Genomic DNA, 24,363 nt, shown 5'->3' with positions numbered 1-24,363 from the left:
TGCTCAATACAAGAGGACATGGCTTTAAGGTAAGCGGTGGAAGTTCTAGTGGGATATTAGAGGAAGTTTTTTTACTCAGAGAGTGGTTGGTGCGTGGAATGCACTGCCTGAGTCAGTGGTGGAGGCAGATACACTAGTGAAGTTTAAGAGACTACTAGACAGGCATATGGAGAACTTTAAGGTGGGGGCTTATATGGGAGGCAGTGTTTGAGGGTTAACATAGTGGGCGGAAGAGCCTGTACTGTGCTGTACTATTCTGTGTTCTATGTTCTAATAGTGTGTATTTTCCTAGCAAGGTGAGATTTGTACAGAAGAGACGGAGGACGGTTTACTCCTAAATTCGAGGGGTGCTCATATCTGAGCGGAAGGATTTGCCAGGACTGTGCATGGACAGTGTCTCTTACCCAGTGCACAACTGCTGAATACAAGGGGACATAGCTTTCAGGTAAGGGGTGGGAAGTTGAAGGGGGCTATTAGAGGAAAGTGTTTTACCCAGAGAGTGGTTGGGGAGTGGAATGCACTGCCTGGGTCAGTTCAAGAGGCAGATACACCAGTGAAATTTAAGGGACTACTAGAAAGGTATATGGAGGAATTTAGGTTGGCGGGTTATATGGGAGGCAGGGTTGAAGTGTCGGCATAACATTGTGGGCCGAAGGGCCGGCACTGTGCTGTACTATTTTATGTTCTATGTTCTATGTTCTGTTTTGTAAGTGGCTGGATGCGAGACGCCAGAGTGTACTGGTAGATAACAGTTTATCAGATTGGAAGCCTGTGACTAGTGATTCGCCTCAGGGATCTGCATTAGGACCAATGTTGTTTGTCATATGCATTAGTGATCTGGATGATGGAGAGGTAAATTGGGTTAGTAAGCATGCAGATGAAGCTAAGATAGGTGCAGTTGTGTATAAGGACGCAGGTTTTCAGAGCTTGCAGAGAGATTTAGGCCAGTTAGAAGAGTGGGCTGAAAGATGGCAGATGGAGTTTAATGCTGATAAATGTGAGGTGCTATATTTTGGTAGGACTAATCAAGATAGGACATACATGGTAAATGGTAGGGCATTGAAGAATGCAGTTGAACTGAGGGATCTAAGAATACTGCTGCATAGTTCCCTGAAGTGGAATCTCTTGTGGATTGTGTGGTGAAGAAAGCTTTTGGGATGCTGGCCTTTATAAATCCGAGCATTGAGTATTGGAGTTGGTATGTAATGTTGAAATTTTACAAGGCTTTGGTAAGGGCAAATTTGGAGTATTGTATACAGTTCTGGACACAGAATAATAGGAAAAATACCAACAAAATAGAGAGAGTACAGGGAAGATTTACTCGAAGATAACATGGGTTTCATCTCGGTTTCATGGTTTCAGCACCTAAGTTCCAGGGAAAGGTTGAAGGAGTTCGGTCTTTTTTTCTTTGGCGAACAGGAAGTTTGAGGGGGGACTTGATAGAGGTATTTAAACTTATGAAGGGGATAGATAGAGTTGACATGGATGAGTATTGTTCCATTTGGTGGTGGGGAGATTCAAACAAGAGGATGATAACATCATCACTGGCCATACGGATGAGTTTGTTGATTCTGTTGGTGTCTGCTACCCTTATCCTGCTGCCCCAGCACACAGCAGCAAACATTACAGCACTGGCCACCACAGACTCGTAGAACATCCTCAGCATCGTCCAGTAGATGATAAAGGACCAAAGACTTCTCAGGAAATTGAGACGGCTCTGACCCTTCTTGTAGGCCTCCTCAGTGTTCTTAGACCAGTCCAGTTTATTATCAATTCGTATCCCCAGGTGCTTGTAATCCTCCACCATGTAATACCATTAATGGTAATACACGGCAGTGTGGAATATCAGAGGGATCTTGGAGACCGTGTCCATATGACACTCAAAACATCTACACAGGTTGACACTGTCATTAAGTAGATATATGGTTTATTGACCTTCATTAAACATAGAATTAAACTTTGGTGCCAAAGGGTAATATTGCAGCGATATAGGACCCAGTTCAGACCCCAAGTGGAGTAATGTGCTCTGTTTGGGTCGCCTCACTGCAGGTATGATGTGGAAACAATCGGAAGGGTGCAGAGGAGATTTACAAGGATGTTGCCTGGATTGAGGAGCATGCCTCATGAAAACAGGTTGAGTGAACTCGGCCTTTTCTCCCTGGAGCGTCGGAGGATGAGAGGTGTTCTGATAGAAGTGTATAAGAAGCTGAGTTGCAGTGATCGTGTGGATGGTCAATGGCTTTTTCCCAGGGCTGAAATGTTTACCACAAGAGGACACAGGGTTAAGGTGCTGGGGAGTAGCTACACAGGAGATGTCAGGGATTGTTTTTTTTTTTTTTTTACTCAGAGAGTGACGAGTGCTTGGAATGGGCTGCCGGCAACGGTAGTGGAGGCGGACACGATAGGGTCTTATAAGAGACTATTGGATAGGTACATGGAGCTGAGAAAAATAAAGGATATGGGTCACCCATGTTATTTCAAAGGTAGTGACATGTTCGGCACACCTTTGAGGGCCGAGGGCCTCTTCTGTGCTCTAGGTTTTCTATGTTTCTATCAATGAGCCCAGAATTACACCCACCCCCAGCTCTTGGTTTCTCTCTTCATCAGCCTGTTCATCTGCTGTTTTTTGGTGTCGGTCTGACTGCCATGTCAACATGGACTTCCTCAGACAAAGGACCCTTCCCCTTTGGAGCTCAGAGAGGCATATAATCCTCAACAGGATGGACGGCAGCGAGACTTACATGAATATGAATTTAGCTAAAACGGACACACCGTCTCTTTTCCTAGTGGAGAGGAGTAGAAAGAAGGAACGAGAGAGTTTAAATCTAAGTTTGTCCACGAAGGCGTGTAATAGGAGAGTGTGGAAGGAGCTTCCCTCTACGTCTGGCCATAGAGGAGGGAGTGGTGTGATGCAACAGTAAAGAGTGAGATTTTATCTGTATCTGACCCAGAGAGTGTGTGATGAGAGAGTGCGGAGGGAGCTTTTCTCTGCTTCTGACCCCGAGGGTGTGTGATAGGACGGTGTTGAGGGAGCTTCACTCTGTCTCTGACCCAGGGATTGTGTGATGGGACGGTGTGGAGGGAGCTTCACTCTATGTCTGACCCCGGGAGTGTGTGATGGGACGTTATGGAGGGAGCTGCACTCTGTTTCTGAACCCTGGAGTGTGTGAATGGCCGGTGTAGAGCGAGCTGCACTCTGTAAACTGTCCCAGGGAGTGTATGATGGGACGGTGTGGAGGGAGATTCACTCTGTGTATGATTCCAGGTAGTGTGTGGTGGATCTTTGCGTAGGGAGCTTCACTCAATGTATGATTCCAGGGGTGCGTAATAGGATTGTAAAATGGTAACTCACACGTTTTGCTGCAAAAGCTGCGATCTGAACACCCTTTCAGTGCCCCCCACGCTCCTCCCCTTCCTTCCTCTTCTCTCAGCACATCATTCCTTCTCGATGGTTCTAAAGCGAGTAAGTGAGCAGCTGGAGATCCTGGTCCATATAGGTACCAATGTCTTCGGAATGTACAGGCAGGTGGTTCTGCAAAGTGAGGTCAGGGATTTAGCCATTATTTTAAAGGACAGGACCATTACCCCACCGACTGAGGTCAGACACAGGAAAACCATACAGTTTAGCGAGTGGTCAAGAGTTGCTTAAGCTGAGGGGGTTTCAGAATTTCGGATCAGTGTGTCTTTTCCAAGGAAGATGGGATCTGTAGAGAAGAGGCGGAGGACGGGTCACACCTAAACTGGAGGAGGTACAACTATCTGAGCAGGAATATTTGTCAGGACTGTGCATGCTAATTTGGTGCAGAGTTGTTGAACTGGAGCTGAAGGGGGATGTGGTTCAGGGCTTCAGAGCAGATAGCGAGTCGTTGTGGAGACAGATGTTGGAAAGGCCTCAGACAAAGGCAGGAATCAAAGGGCTGAGAATGATGCGACTGGTGTCCTGAGCTGTGTATAGTTCCATTAAGGAAAATTTAAAGAAAGGCAGGTGAGCTCAGGGCATGAATCAACACTTTGAATTATGATATTGTCGCCATTATTGAAAACTGGCTGTCAGAGCAGAAAGTAGGACAGCACGATATTTCTGAGTTCCCTATTTTAGTCATGAGAAAGCGGAAGGATGATGGAGGAGGGGTGACGTTACCTGGCAGATAAAATTTCACCGCAGTGCACAGTCAGAACAGATAAGAGAACTGGTGTACGTGAGACTTTTTTGTGAGTGGAAATTAGGCATAAAATTTGTATGACCATGTTCATGGGACTGCATTATACACCAGCCAACAGTCCGCTGGTTTAGGGGGAAAAAACCTGAAGGGAGATCGCAGACTTCTGTATGAAACAAAAGATTTTGAGATCGGGTTATTATAAACTTTCCCCGTATAGACTGAGTCGCATACTGCAAAAGGACCACTGGGAAAGATTGTCAAAAAAATTCAGTACGTAGAAGTTCTAACGAGAGAGAACAATTCTCTATTTCCATCTGCGAAATGCGACAGGTCAGTCCTCCAACCCATCCACAACACCCCCAACCTTTGGGTCATCAGCGAATTTACTATCCTATCCCTCCACTTCCTCATCCATGTCATTTATAAAAATCACGAAGAGTAGGGGTCCTGGAACAGATCCTTGAGGCTCGCCACTGGTCATCTGCCTCCATGCAGAAGATGACCCATACACAACCACTCTGTGCCTTCGCCTGGCAAGCCAATTCTAGATCCACAAAACAATGTCTGCCATGCCTCTTTACTTTCTCAATAAGCCTTGCATTGGATAGATTATCAAATGTTTTGCTGAAATCCATATACACTAAACCAAACTAAATTTCCCTCGGGATTCATAAAGTGTATCTATCTATCTACCTATCTATCTCTCTATCTATCTATCACTACATCCACTACTCTACATTCATCTATGTGTTTAGTCACATTCTTAAAAAATATTCAGTAAGGCTCGTTGGCACGACCTGCCTTTGACAAAGCCGTGCTGACTATTCCTAACCATATTATGCCTCTCCAAGTCCTTTCCTGAAGCTCCAGGACATCCTCTATCTATATATCCATATCCCCAAGCTTTTCGGTCCGCTGTAAGTCATCCCTGCAATCGCCAATGTCCTTTTTTCCGTACAGAATACTAAAGCAAAGTACTCATTAGGTACCTCTGCTAAATCCTCCGGCTCCATACACCCTTTTCCATTGCCACACTTGATTGGTCCTGTTCTTGGTCTTAACCTCATCCTCTGAGGGATCTGACACCTGACCAGGTGCATTTCCCAATACCAGATCAGTACAGCCTCTCCTCATGTAGCCGTGGCGCCATCTCGGATCAGAAGTGCCACGCCCCGATCTCTCTTACCACCCTCCCTGTCATTTCTGAAACTTCTAAATCACTGTACTCTAAGTAACCATCGCTGATGTTGAGCTTCCAAGTCTCTTTAATGGCCACAATAGTGAGGTATTCGACCCAGTAGGCTTATTCAGAAAGTCAAAAGGCTTTGGACCAGGGACGTTTGGCTCGGTGGATTCAGAATGGCTTGTCTGCAGACCGCAGAGGGTCGTCGTGGAGGAGGTACATTCGGATTGGAGGGTTGTGACTTGTGATGTCCCACAAGGGTCGGTTCCCGGACCTTATTTTTTGTGATTTTTATTAACAACCTGGATGTGTGGGTAGAAGGTTGGTTTGGTAAGCTTGCAGACGACAGGGAAGTTGGCAGTGTTATGGATAGTGTAGAGGATTGTCGAGGATTGCAGAGAGACATTGATAGGATGCAGAAGTTGGCTGAGAAGTGGCAGATGGATTTTAAACAGAAGAAGTGTGTGGTAGTACACTCTGGAAGGAAAAACTCCAAGGCAGAGTACAAAGTGAATGGCAGGACACTTTGAAGCTTGGAGGAGCAGAGGGTTCTGGGGGTACATGTCCACAGATCATTGAATGTTATCGCACAGGTAGAGAGTGTGTTTAAGAAAGTTTATGGGGTTTTAGAGCTCATAAGTCGACGGATGGAGTTTAAGAGTCGCATCGTAATGATGCAGCTCTATAAAACTCTGGTTAGGCCACATTTGGCGTACTGTGTCCAGTTCTGGTCGCCTCATTGGAAAGGATACAGAGGAGATTTACCAGGGTGCTGCCTGGTTTACAGAGTATGCATTATGATCAGAGATTAAGGGAGCTAGGGCTTTACTCTCAGGAGAGAAGGAGAATAAGTGGAGACATGATAGAGTTATTCAAGATATTAAGAGGAAGCTGGAGTAGATAGACAGCGTCTCTTACCCAGTGCACAACTGCTCAATACAAGGGGACATGGCTTTCAGGTAAGTGGTGGGAAGTTCAAGGGGGCTATTAGAGGAAACTGTTTTACCCAGAGAGTGGGTGGTGCGTGGAATGAACTGCCTGGGTCAGCGGTGGGGGCAGATAAACTAGTAAAATTTAAGTGACTACCGGAAAGGTATATGGAGCAACTTAAGCTGGCGGTTATATGGGAGGGTTTAGGTGTCGGCATAACATTGTGGGCCGAAGGGCCGGCACTGTGCTGTACTATTTTATGGTCTATGTTCTATGTGCTATTTTGTAAGTGGCTGGATGGGAGACGCCAGAGAGCAGTGGTGGATAACAGTTTATCAGATTGGCAGCCTGTGACTAGCGGTGCGCCTCAGGCATCTGCACTGGGACCAATGTTTTTTGTCATCTACATTAATGATCTGCATGATGGAGTGGTAAATTGGAGTAGTAGGTATGCAGATAATGCTAAGATAGGTGGCCTTGTGGATAATGAAGTAGGATTGCAAAGCTTGGAGAGAAATTTAGCCCAGTTAGAAGATGGGCTGAAAGCTGGCAGATGCAGTTTAATGCTGATAAATGTGAGGTGCTATATTTTGGTAGGACTAATCAAAATAGGACATGCATGGTAAATGGTAGGGCGTTGAAGAATGCAGTAGAACAGAGGGATCTAGGATTAATGGTGCATAGTTCCCTGAAGTGGAATCTCTTGTGGATTGTGCAGTGAAGAAAACTTTTGGGATGTTGGCCTTTATAAATCCGAGCATTGAATATTGGAGTTGGGATGTAATGTTCAAATTTTACAAGGAATTGGTAAGGGAAAATTTGGAGTATTGTATACAGTTCTGGTCACAGAATAGTAGGAAGGATATCAGCAAAATAGAGAGAGTACAGGGAAGATTTATTCGAATATTACTTGGGTTTCATCTCGGTTTCATGGTTTCAGCACATAAGTTGCAGAGAAAGGTTGAACGAGTTTGGTTTTTATTCTTTGGACAGCAGAAGGTTGAGGGGAGATTTGATAGAGGTATTTAAAATAATGAGGGGGATAGATAGAGTTGACATGGACAGGCTCAGTTCCATTTGGAGGTGGGGAGATTCAAGCAAGACGACATGAGTTGAGAGTTAAAGGGCAATAGTTTAGCGGTAATATAAGAGGGGACATCTTTACTCAGAGAGTGGTAGCTGGGTGCAACTAGTTTCCAGCTGAAGTGGTTGAGGGAGGTACGAAGTTGTCATTTAAAGTTAAATTATATAGCTGTATGGAGAGGCAATAAAATGGAGGGTTATGGACTGGGTGCAGGACGGTGGGACTAGGTGAGAGTAAGTCTTCGGCCAGGGCTAGGAGAGCCGAGATGGCCTGTTTCCCAGCTGTAATTGTTATATGGTTATACAGATAAGTGGTTCAATTTGGTCCATCAAATATGATGGTAGAATATAGTATTAATGGTAATACTTGGAAGTGTGGAGGATCAGAGGGATCTTGGAGACCGGGTCCATATGACACTCAAAACATCTACGCAGGTGACTCTGTCGTTAAGAAGATATATGGTTTATTGATCTTCATTAATCGTAGAATTGAATTTAGGTGCCGCGAGGTAATATTGCAGCGATATACGACCCAGTTCAGACCCCACGTGGAGTAATGTGCTCTGTTTGGTTCGCCTCACTGCAGGAAGGATATGGAAATCATAGAAAGGGTGGAGAGGAAGATTTACAAGGATGTTGCCTGGATTGGGGAGCATGCCTTATGAAAACAGTTTGAGTGAACTAGGCATTTTATCCCTGGAACGTCGGAGGATGAGAGGTGTCCTGATAGCGGTGTATACGATGCTGAGTTGCAGTGATCGTGTGGATAGTCATTTTTTTTCCCCCAAGGCTGAAATGCTTGCCACAAGTGGACGCAAGTGTAAGGTGCTAGGGAGTAGCTGCAGAGAAGATGTCAGGGATAAGATTTTACTCAGTGAGTGAGGAATGCTTGGAATGGGCTGCCGATATCGGTAGTGGAGGCGGGCATTTGGATAGGTACATGGAGCTTAGAAAAGGGTCACCCTTGTTATTTCAAAGGTAGTGACATGCTCGGCACACCTTTGAGGGCCGCGGACCTGTCTTCTGCTGTAGGTTTTCATTGTTTCTATCTCTGAGCCCAGAATTACACCCACAGCCTGCTCTTCGTTTCTCTCTTCATCAGCTGTTAATCTGCTGATTTTTGGTGTCGGTCTGACTCCCATGTCAACACGGACTTACTCTGACAACGGACCCTTCCCCTTTGTAGCTCAGAGAGGCAGATAATCCTCAATAGGATGGACGGCAGCGAGACTTAAATGAATGTGAATTTAGCTAAGACGGAAACACCGTCTCTTTTCCGAGTGGAGAGGAGCAGAAAGACGGAACGAGATAAGTTTGTCCACGAGGGCTTGTAATAGGAGAGTGTGGAAGGAGCATCCCTCTACGTCTGGCCATGGAGGAGGGAGTGATGTGATGCATCAGTAAAGAGGGAGAATTTCTCTGTGTCTGACCCCGAGGGTGTGTGATGACACAATACAGAGGGAGCTTTTCTCTGTGTCTGACCCCGGGAGTGTGTGATGGGACATTGTGGAGGGAGCCTCACTCTGTTTCTGATGCCGAGGGTGTGCGATGCGACAGGGTGGAAGAAATCTCACTCTGCGTCTGACGCTGGGTGTAGTGATGGGACGACATTGACCAAGCCTTTCTTTGCGTCTGTCCCCGAAACACATGAATGGGACGGTGTGGAGGGCGCTTTTCTCTGGGTCTTAACACGGGAGTGTGTGATTCGTTCAGGCGGAGGGAGCGTCACTCTGTGTCTGAGCGCAGAAAAGTGCAGAGGGGACATGATTCTGCGTTTAACCTGGGGAATGGGTGAAGGGACGATGTGGAGGGAGGTTCAATGTGTCCCTGAGCCCGAGAGTATACGGTGGCACATTATTGAGTTAGCATCACTCAGTCTCGGGCCAAGATCTGTGTGATGCGACGATGTAGAGGGAATAACACTGTGTCTGATCACGGAAATGTGTGATGGGACAGTGTAGAGGGAATTTCTCTCTGTACCTGACCCCAGGAGTGTGTGAATGGACGGTGTAGAGCGAGCTGCACTCTGTAATCTGTCCCAGGGAGTGTATGATGGGACGGTGCGGAGGGAGCTTCACTCCCTGTCTCACCTTGAGTTTTCTAATGAAGACCGTGTAGAGGTAGCTTCACAGTTAATCTGTCCCCGGTAGTGTGTGGTGGATCTTAGCAGAGGGAGCTTCACTGAGTGTATGATTCCAGGGGTGCGTGATAGGATTGTAAAATGGTAACTCACACGTTTTGCTGCAAAGGCTGCGATCTGAACTCCCTTTCAGTGGCCCCCACGCTCCTCCCCTTCCTTCCTGTTCTCTCAGCACATTTTTCCTTCTCGATGGTTCTAAAGTGATTAAGTGAGCAGCCGGAGATCCTGGTCCATATAGGTACCAATGTCTTCGGTATGTACAGGCAGGTGGTTCTGCAAAGTGAGGTCAGGGATTTAGCCATGAAATTAAAGGACAGGACCATTACCCCACCGACTGAGGTCAGACACAGGAAAACCATGCACTTTAGCAAGTGGTCAAGAGTTGCTTAAGCTGAGGGGGCTTCAGAATTTGGGATGAGTGTGTCTTTTCCAAGGAAGGTGGGATCTGTAGAGAAGAGGCGGAGGACGGGTCACACCTAAACTAGAGGGGGTTCTCCTATTTGAGTGGGAAGATTTTTCAGGACTGTGCATGAGAGTTTGGTGCAGAATTGTTAAACTGGAGCTGAAGGGGGATGTGATTCAGGGCTTCAGAGCAGATAGCGAGTCGTTGTGGAGACAGATGTTGGAAAGGCCTCAGACAAAGTCAGGAATCAAAAGGTTGAGAATGCTGCGACTGCGGTCCTGAGCTGTGTATAGTTCCATGCAGGAACATTTAAAGAAAGGCAGGTGAGCTCAGGGCATGAACCAACACTTTGTATTATGATATTGCTGCCATTATTGAAAACTGGCTGTTAGAGGAGTAAGTAGGGCAGCACGATATTTCTGAGTTCCCTATTTTTAGTCGTGAGAAAGCGGAAGGATGATGGAGGAGGTGTGACATTACTGAGGAGATAAAATTTCACCGCAGTGCACAGTCAGAACAGATAAGAGAACTGGTGTACGTGAGACTTTGTGAGTGGAAATTAGGCATAAGATTTGTATGACCATGTTCATGGGGCTGCATTATACACCAGCCAACAGTCCGCTGGATACTTGTAAGTGTGAAGGAGCAGAGGAATCTGAGAGGACATGTCCACATTTCCCTGAAAGATGCCTCACAGGTAGATAGGGTGGTTAAGAAAGATTATGGTGTGTTAGATTTCATAAGTGGAGGGATAGAGTTTAAGAGTCGCGAGGTAATGATGCAGCTCTATAAAACTCTGGTTAGGCCACACTTGGAGTACTGTGTCCAGTTCTGGTCACCTCACTATAGGAAAGATGTGGAAGCATTGAAAAGGGTACAGAGGAGATTTACCAGGATGCTGCTTGATTACGAGAGTATGCATTATGATCAGAGATTAAGGGAGCTAGGGCTTTACTCTTAAGAGAGAAGGAGGATGAGGCGAGACATGATAGAGGTATAGAAGATATTAAGAGGAATAAATAGAGTGAATATCCAGGGTCTCTTCCCCAGAGCACCACGGTCCAATACAGGAGGACATGGCTTTAAGATAAGGGGTGGGAAATTCAAGGGGGATATTAGAGGAAAGTTTTTTTTTTACTCAGAGAGTGGTTGGTGAGTGGAATGCACTGTCTCAGTCAGTGGTGGCGGCAGATACACTCGTGAAATTTAAGGGAAAACTAGACAGGTATATAGAAGAATTTAAATTGGGGTTTATATGGGAGGCAGTGTTTAAGGGTCGGCAGAACAACGTGGACCAAAGGCCCTGTACTGTGCTGTACTATTCAAGGTTCTGTGTTCTATGTTGTAAGTGGCTTGGGTTGATAAGACTGCTGTAAAGCAGTTTTATATAACCTCGTTATTGGGAGCTGCTTTACCTATGCAATTAGCTAAAGTTGTTAAATTAAAACCTATATCTCGTGAATAATTATTCTTTACAAATTTGGCTCCAGTTCCGCATTTTTTTTTAAATCTCAAAAAATTTAATCTTTGTAATTTAATTTATCGAAATTACTTTTTTATGCCTTCTTTGACTGACCCATTTTTTTTCAGTTTGGAAAAATAAAGGTATTAATTCTTTTTGGGGATTTTTTAAAGACGATAGATTGATGTCTTTTGAACAATTAATTGATAAATATTCTCTTTCATACTCACAGTCTCTGCAATATCTTCCAGTTTGACATTTTTACAAAAAAAATATTTAAGTAATTTTCCTTAAATATTGGAGGCTGAGCTGTTAGATACCATTATGAATATGAATCCTTCGATCAAGGCTTTTATTGGAAGAATTTATAACTTATTATTACAGTGGGATAAACGTCCATTATATAAGATTAAGCAGGATTGGTAAAAGAAACTCAATTTAAAATTGCACATCGCTATCATTTGACGAAGGAGAGACTTTCTAAAATATTTTCTAATGTTGATAGTCATTGTGATAGATGTGAAACTGAGATAGCTAAATGGCGGATATGTTTTGGTCTTGCTCTATTTTTGGAACAGTTCTGGAAGTCGTTTTTTTCAACGATTTCTAAAGCACTAAAATTAATCTACAACCTAACAAATTATCTGTGCTTTTTGGAATCTTTCCTCAAAATATTTATGGTATTTCTGTGTCTGACCAACATATTATTGCATTTGTTACATTGATAGACAGGAGGGCCATTTTGTTGAAGTGGAAGGATACATCAGCTCCCACTTTGTCACAATGTTTCTCTCAAGTGATGCTATGTTTTAGTTTGGAGAATATTAGAAGTCGAACCTTTGAACCTTTGTTTCATTTTGAGAAAAGATGGGGCTCATTTGCTCGTTATAGTATTAATGGTCAGACTCTTTGCAGGGTAGAGGATCAGGGGGATCTTCGAGACTGAGTCCACTGGAAACTCGAAAGAACGGCGCAGGTTAACTCTGTGGTTTAGAAGACATACGTTTTATTGGCCTTCGTTAATCGTGGAATTGAATTTAGGAGCCGAGAGGTAATGTTGCAGCTATATAAGACCCTTGTCAGACCGCACTTGGAGGACTTTGCTCAGTTTGGGTCATCTCACTACAGCAAGGGTGTGGAAACCATAGAAAGGGTGCAGAGGAGATACACAAGGATGTTTCCTGGTTTGAGGAGCATGCCTTATTAAAACAGGATGAGTGAAATCGGCCTTTTCTCCTTGGAGAGAGGGAGGATGAGAGGTGACCTGATAGAGTTATATAAGATAATGAGAGGCAGTGATCATGTGGATAGTCAATGGCAGTTTTCCCAGGGGAAACTAGTTCCCACCAGAGGACATAGATTTATGGTGTTGGGTAGTAGGTACAGAGGAGATGGCAGGGGTAAGTTTTTCGCTCAGAGAGTGACGAGTGCTTAGAATGGGTTGCCGGCAACGGAGGTGGAGGCGCATCCGACGTGGTCTATTAAGAGACCTTTGGATAGGTACATGGAGCTTAGAAAATTAGAGGACGATAGGTCAGCCGAGTGATTTCAAAGGTAAGGTCATTTTCGGCACACCTTTGAGGGCCGAGGGCCTGTCTTGTGCTGTATGTTTTCGATGTTTCTATCTCTGAGCACACAGTTACACGCAGCCCCTGCTCTTCGTTCCTTTCTTCATCAGCTGTTCATCTGCTGATTTATATATTTTTTTTTTTTTTTTTTTTTTTTTGGTGTCGGGCTGACTCCCATGTCAACACGGGTTTACTCTGACAACGGGCCCTTCCACTTTTAAGCTCAGAGAGGCAGATAATCCTCGACAGGATGGACGGCAGCAAGACTTACATGAATGTGAAGTTCGCAAAGACAGACACACCGTCTCCTTCCCGAGGTGAGAAGGGCATATAGACGGAAGGAGGGAGTTTAAATATATGTTTATCTACGAGGCGTCTGATGGGAGAGTGTGGAAGGAGCTTCCGTCTACGTCTGACCATGGAGGGGGTAGTGGTGTGATGCAACAGTACAGAGGGAGCATTTCTCTGTGTCTGACCCCGGGAGTGTGTGACGGGACGGTGTGGAGGGAGCTTCATTCTGTGTCTGACCCCAGGAGTGTGTGATGGAACGGAGGGGAGGGAACTTTTCTTTGTGTCTGACCGCGGGAGCGGATGATGGGAAGGTGTGCAGGGATCTTCACTCTACTTCTGACGCCGAGGGTGTGCGATACGACAGTGTGGAAGACCCTCACTCTGCGTCTGACCCGTGGTCTGAGTCATGGGACGACATGGAGGGAGCTTCACTTTGCGTCTGACCCAGAAACTCTCGGATCGAACGCTGTGGAGGGCGCTTCGCTCTGGGTCTGACCACGGGATTGTGTGATTCGACCGGGCGGAGGGAGATTCAATCTGTGTCTGAACGCCGAAAAGTGGAGAGGGGGCTTGATTCTGCGTGTGACCTGGGGTCTGGGTGACGGGACGATGTGGAGGAAGGTTCACTCTGTTCTTGAGCCGAGAGTATACAGTGGCACATTATGGAGTTAGCATCACTCAGTCTCTGGCCTAGAACTGTGCGATGCGACGCTGTAGAATGAAGATCACCGTGTCTGACTCCTGGAGTCAGACCCGGTGTCTGACCCTGGCGCAGTGCGGTGTTAACTTCACTGTGTGTGTGATGTGACGGTGTTGAGAAAGCCTCAGGCAGTTTCTAACCCTTCCTGTTCTTCTTCCTCTCGTTGGGTCTTTCTACCTATTATGAAGGTTACTTTCATGAAAACATTTGACAAACTATCGCACTACTTCTTTCACTGTATGGGAGTCACAGTCAATACCCAGAAAGTGAAAACCAACCACTGTCACGACCTCATATTTCTTGCAACTGTCTGCGATATCCCTACAGATTTCTTTCCCTGAACCTCCGGGAATGCTCGGTGGTCGATAATGTAGCCCCGTTAACGAGTTCATACGTTTCTTCATCCTTAGTTCTACCTTCACAGCTTCACCTAGATGAGTTGTCCAGTCTATCCGGACTGAGCACCCCGTCATATTTCCAACGACTTGTAAAGCAGCCCCTAACCCTAAAATATTTCCGCATTAGCAAGACAGAAAAAAAAAAGTGGCAAGCAGGAATGTCGGGCTAACGGACCTGGCCTTCTTCAAAACAACTCTCACCAATGGCTAAAATATCATGCCTGCGGTCGTTGGCCCCTGCACTGAGCTCATCTGCCTTTCGTACAATGTTTCCTGCATTGAAATGTACGAAGCTCAGAACATGAGACCCAGCAGGCTCAACCCTTTGCTCTCTGACTTTGTCTGAGGTCTTAACAATATCTGCCCCAACAACCACTCTAGTATCTGTTAACGCATTCTGGTTTTCAGGCCCTGAAGCTCTCGTTTAAACACGGCCACTCCCACTTTAGAACATAGAACATATAATAGAATAGTACAGCACAGTACAGGCCCTTCGGCCCACAATGCTGTGCCGACCCTCAAACCCTGCCTCCCATATAAGCCCCCACCTTAGATTCCTCCATGTACCTGTCTAGCAGTCTCTTACACTACACTAATGTGTCTGCCTCCATCACTGACTCAGGAAGTGCATTCCACGCACCAACCACTCTCTGAGTAAAGAACCTTCCTCTAATATCCCCCTTGAATTCCCAGCCCTTACCTTAAAGCCATGTCCTCTTGTATTGAGCAGTGGTGCCCTGGGGAAGAGGCGCTGGCTGTCCACTCTATCTATTCCTCTTATTATCTTGTACACCTCTATCATGTCTCCTCTCATCCTCCTTCTAATGGGAAAATTTCCCGCTGGGATATTAGTTCCGCTCTAGTTCCGGTGTAAACAGAGAGAGCTGCTCGCCGGCGGAAGAAATCAAGGAGCTGCACAACGTGGGGGCGGAGTGGCGCGGCCTCCAGGCAGCAGTCTGTGCTGCCCCCTAGTGTTCACACGGCAGAAGTCAAGCTCTGTTGCGATCGATTGTAGATTATGGAGGCATTCAAAAGTTCTCAGAGCCTCAAGTAGTTTGGAGGCGTTGTAGATATTGTGGAAGGCTGTCAGAGGCTACAGCGGGACATTGATAGGATGCAAAACTGGTCTGACAATTGGCAGATAGAGTTCAACTCAGATAAGTATGAAGTGGTTCCTTTTGGTAAGTCAAATATGATGGCAGAATATAGTATTAATAGCAAGACTCTTGGCAGTACGGAGGATCTTGAGGGATCTTGGAAACCGAGTGCATGGGACGCTCAGAGCAGCTACACAGGTTGACTCTGTGGTTAAGAAGACGTACGGGGTATTGGCCTTCATCAACAGTGGAACTGAATTTAGAAGCCGAGAGGTAATGTTGCAGCTATATTGGACCCTGGTCTCACCCCACTTGGAGTACTGTGCTCAGTTCTGGTCGCCTCACTACAGGGAGGATTTGGAAGACATGAAGAGTGTGCACAGGAGATTTACAAAGATGTTGCCAGATTGGGGAACATACCTTATGACAATAGTTTGAGTGACCTCGGTCTTTTCTCCTTGGAGCGACGGAGGATGAGAGTTGATCTAATAGAGGTGTACAAGGTGATGAGAGTCATTGATCTTATGGATAGTCAGAGGCTTTTTTCCTGGGCTGAAATGGTTGCCACAAGAGGACGCAGCTTTAAGGTGCGAAGGAGTAGGTACAGAGGAGATGTCCGGTGTAGGATTTTTTACTCTGAGAGTGGTGAGAGTGTGGAATGGGCAGCGGCAACGGTGGTGGAGGTAGATGCGATAGGGACTGTTAAAACATTTTTGAAAGGATACATGGAGCTTCGAAACATAGAGGGCTATAGGCACGCCTAGTAACTACTCAGGTAGGGACATGTTGGCACAACTTTATGATGCAGGTTTTCTATGTTTTCTATGTTGCTTTGTTTTCATATATTCGTGCGTGCGTGTGCGTACGTGTGTGTGTGTGTGTGTGTGTGTGTATGTGTGTGTGTGTGCGTGTGTGTGTGTGTCTGTGATTGATTGTGTGTGTGTGTGTGTGTGTGTGTGCCTGTGATTACATATTGCGTGAATGTCCGTTGCAGATATGACGCATGTGTTTGCTATCTTTCTATCGTATACATGCTATGTATGCTTTGTGCCATGTGTGACTGTTAGTATTGTGTTTTGCAGCTTGGCTTCATAATGTATGATGGAATTATTTAACTGAATTGAATTGAAATGAAATGAAACCTCCTGAGATCCTGAGATGATTGGAAGAGAGGCCAGGATACGGTCATTTGAAGAACTTGTTCCGACCCTAACTCCTTCGCCACGTGTTATTCTGAATGTTCTTGTGGAAAGCGGCCAGTGAGTGAGTGGGCCAGTGAAGGAGTGTAGCTTTGAGTCTTTGACTCGAGAGGCTTCGACGAGAAGAGGCGGAGGACAAGCTTGTTCGCAGTTAGTCTTTACAATCTCTCTTGAGACGGTGATGTGCCTCTCATGTGAGATGTGGCGGTTTTGGGGGAACTCTCCTCTCCCGCAGAGTCACATCTGCCAGAAGTGCATACGCCTGGGCGATCTGGAAGATCATGTAAGGAATCTGGAGCAGCAGCTGAATGACCTCCCACTCATAAGGGAGAATGAGGCAGTCATAGATGAGAGCTACAGGGAGGTAGTCACACCTAGGCTGTCGGAAGCAGGTCGTTGGTTGACAGTCAGAGGGGGGAAAGCGAAGGTGAGCAGACAGGTAGTGCAGAGCACCCCTGTAGCCATTGCCCTTGAATAATAAATTTACCATCCTGGATACTGTTGGTGGGGACGACCGACCAGGTGAGAGCCACGGTGGCAGGGCCTCCGGAAATGAGTCTGACCCTCGTGGTGAAGAAGGGTGGGACGGAGAAGAGGAGAGCTGTCGTCATTGGAGACTCTGTAGTCAGGAGATTTTGTGGACGTGAGAAGGACACTCACATGGTTTGTTGCCCCCCAGGTGCCAGAGTCCGGGATGTCTCTGACCGGCTGCACGACATCCTGGTACGCGAGGGAAAGCAGCCAGAAGTCTTGATACACGTTGGTAACAACGACATAGGCAGGAAAAGGGATGAGGTCCTGAAGTGTGAGTTTCGGGAATTAGGCAGAAGTCTGAAGAACAGGACCTCAAGGGTGGCTTTCTCAGGTTTGCTGCCAGTGATGGTCAGCATTGGAGGAGATGGCAGTTGAATGCGTGGCTGAGGAGTTGGTGGAGGGAGCAGGGTTTTAGATTTTTAGATCATTGGGATCTCTTCTGGGGAAGGTGGGTCCTGTACAGATCGGATGGGTTGCACCTGAACCCGAGGCAGAGCAATATCCTTGCAGGGAGGTTTGCCAGCATGGCTTCGGATGGTCCAAACTCATTTGCAACGGGGATGAGACCCGCATCGATAGAGCAGTGAAAGAATTGCATGGAGTAAAGCCAGATCAAGCATATAGAGAGGTTTTGAGAAAAGAGAAGCAGAATAAAGTGTGTAAAGGTAGTAAGGCAGAAGGGCTGAAGTGTGTGTACCTCAATGCAAGAAGCATCAGGAACGAAGGTGATGAACTGAGAACTTGGATACATACATGGAATTATGATGTAATGGTCATTACAGAGACTTGTCTGTCACCAGGGCAGGAATGGATTGGCAATATTCCTGGATTTCAGTGCTTTAAAGGGATAGAGATGGGGGGAGGGAGGGAAGGAGTGTTACATTACTGGTCAGGGATACTATTACAGCTAGAAAAAGAGTGGGTAATGTAACATGATCCTCTTTTGTGTCAGTCTGGGTGGAAGTCAGGAACAGGAAGTGAGAAGTTTTACTCTATTGGGGATATTCAATACACCCCCTGAGAGTAGCAGAGATACATAGGAGCAGATTGTGTGGCCGATTTTGGAAAGGTACAAAAAGCAATCAGCAGGATCAGTGGGTACGTCGGACGCGTAAACCAGGAACCAACGGTGGATACAGATCTCCAGGAAAATACAGGCTCTATATGAGTGACACAGATCTCTCCTTCATTCCCTGCTGCCCTCAATATCTTCTCCCTTCGTTCTATTCCTTTTCTCTTTCTCTCCTTATTTTTCTTCCTCTCAACGTCCTTCGTCTACATTCCTCTCCTTCAACCCTCCCCACGCATCTCTCTGCCCTCTCTGTAGTGCTTCATTTTCCCCTCCCTCTGCTCCTCCCCGCTCCCTCTCATTCCGTTTCTCTCTCTCCCTCTCGTTCTCCAGTTCACCGCCATCTTTTCTCCCTCTCTCCCAATCTCTCTCCAAATCTCCTCACCCTCTATCTCTGTACCTCACTCCGTCCTCCTCCCGTTTACCATCTTCTTCACGTTTACTTTCCCTTCTTTCCCATCTCTCTCCCCACAGTCTCCCTCCTCTCTGCTCCTGTAGCATCTGTACACTGCCGCCCACTTGTCTCTCTCTCTGCAGATTCCCAATCGGTCCCCTCTCTCCCATCCCCTTGCTCCACACTTTCAACACTCCCCCCTCCCCTCCAATCTAATAACACTCGGCCTCCCTCTCCAACATCCTCATTCTCTGTGCTCCCCGTACTTCCTCTCCCTGCTCTGGGTTCCTCTTTATCAGCTGTCCATCTGGTGTTTGCTGGAGTTGGTCTGACCGCCTCCTCAACACGGGCTTCCTCTGGCAACGGCTCCTTCCCCTTCGTCAGCTCAGAGACGCAGGGAGTCCTGAACAAGATGGACAAGGGCAAGGCTTCCGTGAAAGTGGAGTTCGCAAAAACGGGCCCGCAGTCTCCTCCCAATCGTGAGTGGGGCAGAACAACGGGGGCAGAACGCTATTCTGTGTTTGATCCCGGGTGTGTGACCGGACTCTCACTGTTCTATCCTCAGCTGAACCGATGGGAGAGGCGATGAGGAGGGAGCGCTGTTGGAGGGTTTGCGAGGAGTCTGCACTCTGGGAAGTGGCGTGGAGGCAGCGCCGGGGAGGGACGGCATAGGGGGAGAGCTATGGAATAGGGCGAAGAGAGAGTGCCGTGGGAGGTGTCAGTGAAGAGAAATTATCATAGGCAGGGCGGCGTGGAGGTAGTACCGTGGGAGGGGTGTTGAGCAGGGGGCATTGAGAAAGGAGCACTGTGGGGATGGGCGGAGAGTAGGAAACACAGAAGGAGGACTGATGAGGATATTGGACAGTGTAAAATGGGCGCTTTGCAAAATGTAAACCTCAATCTACTTTTTCTTACCTCATTATCTACTCCCTCTCTCCCTCTCCGCTTCTATCTTCCCCTCTTCTTGCTCCCCTCTTTCTACTACTACCTCGTCCCACCCTCTTCCACCCCGTTCTCTCCCCTCCCTCTCTTTCATCCTGTCTTTCCACTTTCGCTCACACCTTCTCTCTTTCATTTCCTCTTCTCTCTCGTTTTCCCCTTTCTTCCTCTTGCCTCCTTCCATCTTTCAACCCCTTCACTCCACTCTCTTTCCCTCCTATCTCTCCTTCTCCCCACTCTTCCCTTCATTCGCTTTCTCTGTCTCACTGCCCAAATTTTCCACACTCTGCCCTCTATCACACCACCCCTCTCCCGCTCTTCTTCTATCCGAGCCCGCTTTCCCTTTCTGTTTGCGCACTCTTTGCTTCCACTCATCCTCTCGCTGTCTGCTGTCACTCTCAATCAATATCCCTGTTCATCCTCTCTCGCTGTCCTCCCTTTTCCACTCATCCCCCACTCCACACACTCTCAGACGGGAAGTAGGGTGGGGGGAAAGGAGGCGAGCTGTAGTGAAAGGGGATTCGAGAGTTTGTATCATTGGGTTCTATTCCAAAGAAGGTGCGAAAAGACGGCTTTAATTCAATAAAAGTTCATTGCAATTCAAATATACATGAATACCCATCAATAAAGTCAAACGAGTCTGTGTTACTCCAGGACGCAGATGCCAAACACAAAACCAACGGCCACGCAACGGCACAAAACACACATGATATGCAGAAGATGGAAAGGTAGCAAGCGGATATATGATATCAGTAAAATAAATTTATACAATATGTATGTATTTCATGTATTTCTTTTTGTTCGTCCATCATTGACGTCGATGAAGACCTCGACACCATTATGATGGTGTTGAGACTAGCGCATGATTGGATTTAAGTGAGGGAGAGTTGCGCGGCGTCAGCCTCACTCTCTCTTCCCAATTCCCATCTGGATCCAGTGGCAAGACCGAGTCTAGACGGCTGGAGATGGGACTAGGCGCAGTGGATGACCAAGACGTCTTCTGTGTCTTGTCCTGCTCTACATGTTCCACGACGCTTGCAGAGACCGCCTTCTTGACCGTTGGACCTTCCATTGGTCTCGTCCGCTCAATCCACCGGAGTCTGTCTTCACATGCTGGGATAGACAACTCACTATCTCACCGAGGGTTTGAGACCCGTCGGCTACCTTCACCTGGTTTAGCCGGCTTGTCGAAACCGTTGCCCGGGTTGTGGCTGCTGTCGCATGCAAACAGCTACGGGGAGCCACAGGTGAGAGCTGAGTGCCAGGTGGGGACCAAAGGTGGACTAACCGCCCTGAAAAGGACGCGACATGTTCCCTCACCAGAGGTGCTACCCCTCCCTGACACCCCATACACCCCAATTTCATGTATTATTTCATATATATCTTAGGCTCAGGGGAGAGTTGATACAGTTTCACATCGTTACGAGAGACAGAGATAGACCTGGCAACCGGTCCACTTCCACCCCGGAGAGAAATGTCTAATACCAAGCAGTGGAAGGGGAGAGGGGATATCTTTATAGGCAATATGAGGGGCAAGTTTTCGTTACACAGAGACCGTGGGTGAATGGAATGAGCTGCCAGGGGTGGTGGTGAAGGCAAATCGGTAGAGGCGTTTAATTGTCTCTTTGACGGGCACGTGGATGTGGGGCAATTTGGGCGAAATGAACATTGAGTAGGTAAAAACGATTTAGGTATAAAGTATAATACGTCCAGCATATATTTTGGGCCGAAGAGTCTGTTGTGTTCTGTGATTTACGCTCACTGCTCTGTATGCGCGAAAGAGGGTGATTTGAACTCACAGGTTGGGAGGAGCATGGCTGGGGTAGATCAGGGAATGTGACTATGGATTGACAAAGACAAGGGACAATTTTTTCCACAGACGACATGCGCAGTGAACGACCCACAAGGAGACACAGAATAGATTCAAGTATATGGCTAATCTGTTTCTTGACAGCGACCCTCGTTATCACGGGTATCTGCTGGAGGATTCAGGGTGAGTTGAGCACCGGACGAAACGATCAAACCGTCACTGTAACAAAATGCTACTGTAACAGCGACACGTTCCCAACATTTCCCAGAAACGCACTTTATGGTGATATCAACACACCCGTCACTGTGGTGCTGACGGGTCTCTCAGCATGACCACGACTCACCCCTCACCGTAACACCGACACGACCCCCCGCAACACATCCCTCAACATTACACCGATATATCCTCAGCCTGATGCTAACCCAGAACATAATGTAACAACGATTCACAGTAACACTGACACGTCCCTCGCCGTTGCACCGACACGTCACGCACTGTGACGTGGACTCATCCCTCACTGTGACACAGACACGTCCATCACATTGAAACCGTCTCATCTCTTATCACTTCAGTAACAGCTGCTCCACCCAAACGCCAACATAACACTCGCCGTCACAACGACACATCCCTCGCCGTGACACCGACAAGACCCTCCGAGCGTCACCCACTCAGTCCTCACCGTGAACACTAAAGTTACTGTGACACCGACACACCCACAGTGACAAGAACAGGTCCTTCCCCGTGACACAGGCACTCCCCTCAGCGTGACATCGACATTTTCCCGACTGTAACACCAATTCACCGCAGACTATGACACCGACGAGTCTCTGACTGCAACACCGTCAAACCTAGCTCTGTGACCCCGACACATCTCTCACAGTAACATAGAGATACACCGCGATGTGACCCGGTACACCTCTCACATGGACCCAGAAACAACTATCACATTGACAGCGACACTTCTCTCACTGAAACACCGACTCGCTGTAACAGGGAATCAACTAGCACCGCGATACTGACGCAGCCCCCTTCGTGACACCAAAAAAAAAAAATCTCGCTGATAACCTGATCTACCCCTCAGCGTGTCGCAGACACGTAGCTCACGGTGGCTCTGACGCCCCTCACTGTGCCAACAGCACATCCCTCACTTTGACACCCTCACCGTGTCACTGACACACCACTCTCCGTGACTCGTTCAGTAGCGTGGCTCTCACACAGTGTAAACACCATTTCAGATCACATCCGACCGAAACTACAAACTCCTTGGGGAAGAATATCAGGAGATGAACAGGACCAACCCTAATGGCGTCTCCCAGTCCATTCGTTAGCCTCAAACTTTGAATCCAAGATATCTGAGATTTCCCACCAGGATCTATCTCAGAGAACCTGGCTTAAGGCGACTCCGAAGCAGACCTCACAGTGACACCGACACGCACTTCACCGTGACTCTGAGACACCACTCACTGTGGTACCTACAGGCTCCTAAACGTTGACCCGTCCAGCTCCTCCCCATGACAAGGACTCACACGTCACTGTAACACCCCTCACCGAGACATTATCGCCCCTCAACGTAACAGCGATAACCGCTCATTAAATCAATTACCCACACCTCACCCTGACACAGGCGAACCCCTCACCGTGATACCGACACTTAAATTCACAATGACACAGACACAGTCCTCTCCGTGACACCGACACACACCTCTGCGTGACACGCTCACACACACCTCTGCGTGACACGCTCACACACACCGTGGCCATGACATACCTCTCATGGTGACAAAGACACACTCCTCTCAAAGCGAGAAGCTCCCACACATTACACTCCCACTCACCGTGACACCACCAGACCCTCACTCTAAGGTTTCCGTCACTCTGTCATTTTCCTCGCCGTGACGTCGAGATGGGCTTCATTGTGACCCGGCACACCTCTCGCCAGGGCATTGAAACACCTATCACAGTGACAACGACAATCCCTCACAGCAGCTCTGACACGCCTCGCACTGAGACAGGGAATCAATCACCACCACGATACTGACACAGACCCCATTGTAACAACAACAAAACCTTCGCCAGTTCACTGATATATCCAGACACGCTCCTCAATCTTGCGCCGACGCCGCGCACTGTGCCACCAGCACATCCTTCACTGTGACACCCTTCAGCGTGACACTGAGACAACATTCTCTGTGACCCGTTCGGTTGCGTGACGCTGACTCACCTGTCACTGTAAACAATAAACATCCTTCACCATCTCTCTCAGTATCACAGATTCGTCAGTCTATGATCAGCCCTGACCGAAACTACCCACCTTCCCTCCTGGATCCCTCCCAGAGAACCTGTCTCAAGAATCTTCCTGCGCTCAAGTCTGATCTGTCCGTTCTTAAACGGATGCACGCTGATCTCCGTCACCAGTTCACTGAGATAGAAACGAAGTTCAGAACTGTCAACGAAACGAAGGCTCAAATCTGTGAATTGTTGACCAGCAGAAAAGGTGAGGCATTATCCCCCTCTTTAACCCGCTCCTCATCACAAGGCCGGCACAGAGAGAGGAAGCGTCACTCTGTGCTTGACATCGGGAGTGGTTGAAGAGATGGTATGGAGGCAGGTTCACTCTGTGTTTGACCTGGTAAGTGTGTGATGGTGCTGTGTGGAGGAAGTTTCAATTTATCACTGAACCCAGGAGGGTGTGACGGGACTTTGTTGAGGTAGATTCACTCTGTGTCTCACCACAGGATTGTGAGATGTAACATTACAGCTTCCCTCTGTGTCTGACTCCGGGAATCTCTGATGTGACGGTATAGATCCACCTTCACTCTGTGTCTGACAGACGGATTGTGTGATTGGACAGAGCCCAGACAGCTTCACCCAATGCCTGTTCCGTGAAATGTTTTACGGGACGTGGAGAGAGTATTTCACTCTGAATCTTGGAGTGTGTGACGGGCCGGTGCAGAGAGGGCATCACTGTGAGTCTGAATCCGGCAGGGCAAGATAGGATCC

The 24,363-nt window shown here is 47.4% G+C and overlaps 2 protein-coding genes across 2 annotated transcripts in view; one reads left to right on the top strand and one right to left on the bottom strand.

Moving 5' to 3' along the window:
- LOC140207265 (uncharacterized) overlaps positions 1-24,363 on the bottom strand; it is a 225,897-nt gene that overhangs the window by 40,623 nt on the left and 160,911 nt on the right. The window lies entirely within an intron of this gene.
- LOC140207264 (uncharacterized) overlaps positions 1-24,363 on the top strand; it is a 48,149-nt gene that overhangs the window by 7,565 nt on the left and 16,221 nt on the right. The window contains exons 4-8 of the mRNA XM_072275718.1: positions 293-445; positions 12,280-12,415; positions 13,155-13,249; positions 21,433-21,546; positions 23,627-23,857. Of these exons, the coding sequence (XP_072131819.1) occupies positions 13,183-13,249; positions 21,433-21,546; positions 23,627-23,857 (412 nt within the window). The 5' untranslated portion in view covers positions 293-445; positions 12,280-12,415; positions 13,155-13,182. The remainder of the gene's footprint in view (positions 1-292; positions 446-12,279; positions 12,416-13,154; positions 13,250-21,432; positions 21,547-23,626; positions 23,858-24,363) is intronic.

Source organism: Mobula birostris, chromosome 13, assembly GCF_030028105.1.
Source record: "Mobula birostris isolate sMobBir1 chromosome 13, sMobBir1.hap1, whole genome shotgun sequence".
In the NCBI taxonomy this organism is placed as follows: domain Eukaryota; kingdom Metazoa; phylum Chordata; class Chondrichthyes; order Myliobatiformes; family Myliobatidae; genus Mobula; species Mobula birostris.
The sequence above is the reverse complement of the archived record's forward strand: the minus strand, read 5'-3'. Positions and strand labels throughout refer to the sequence as shown.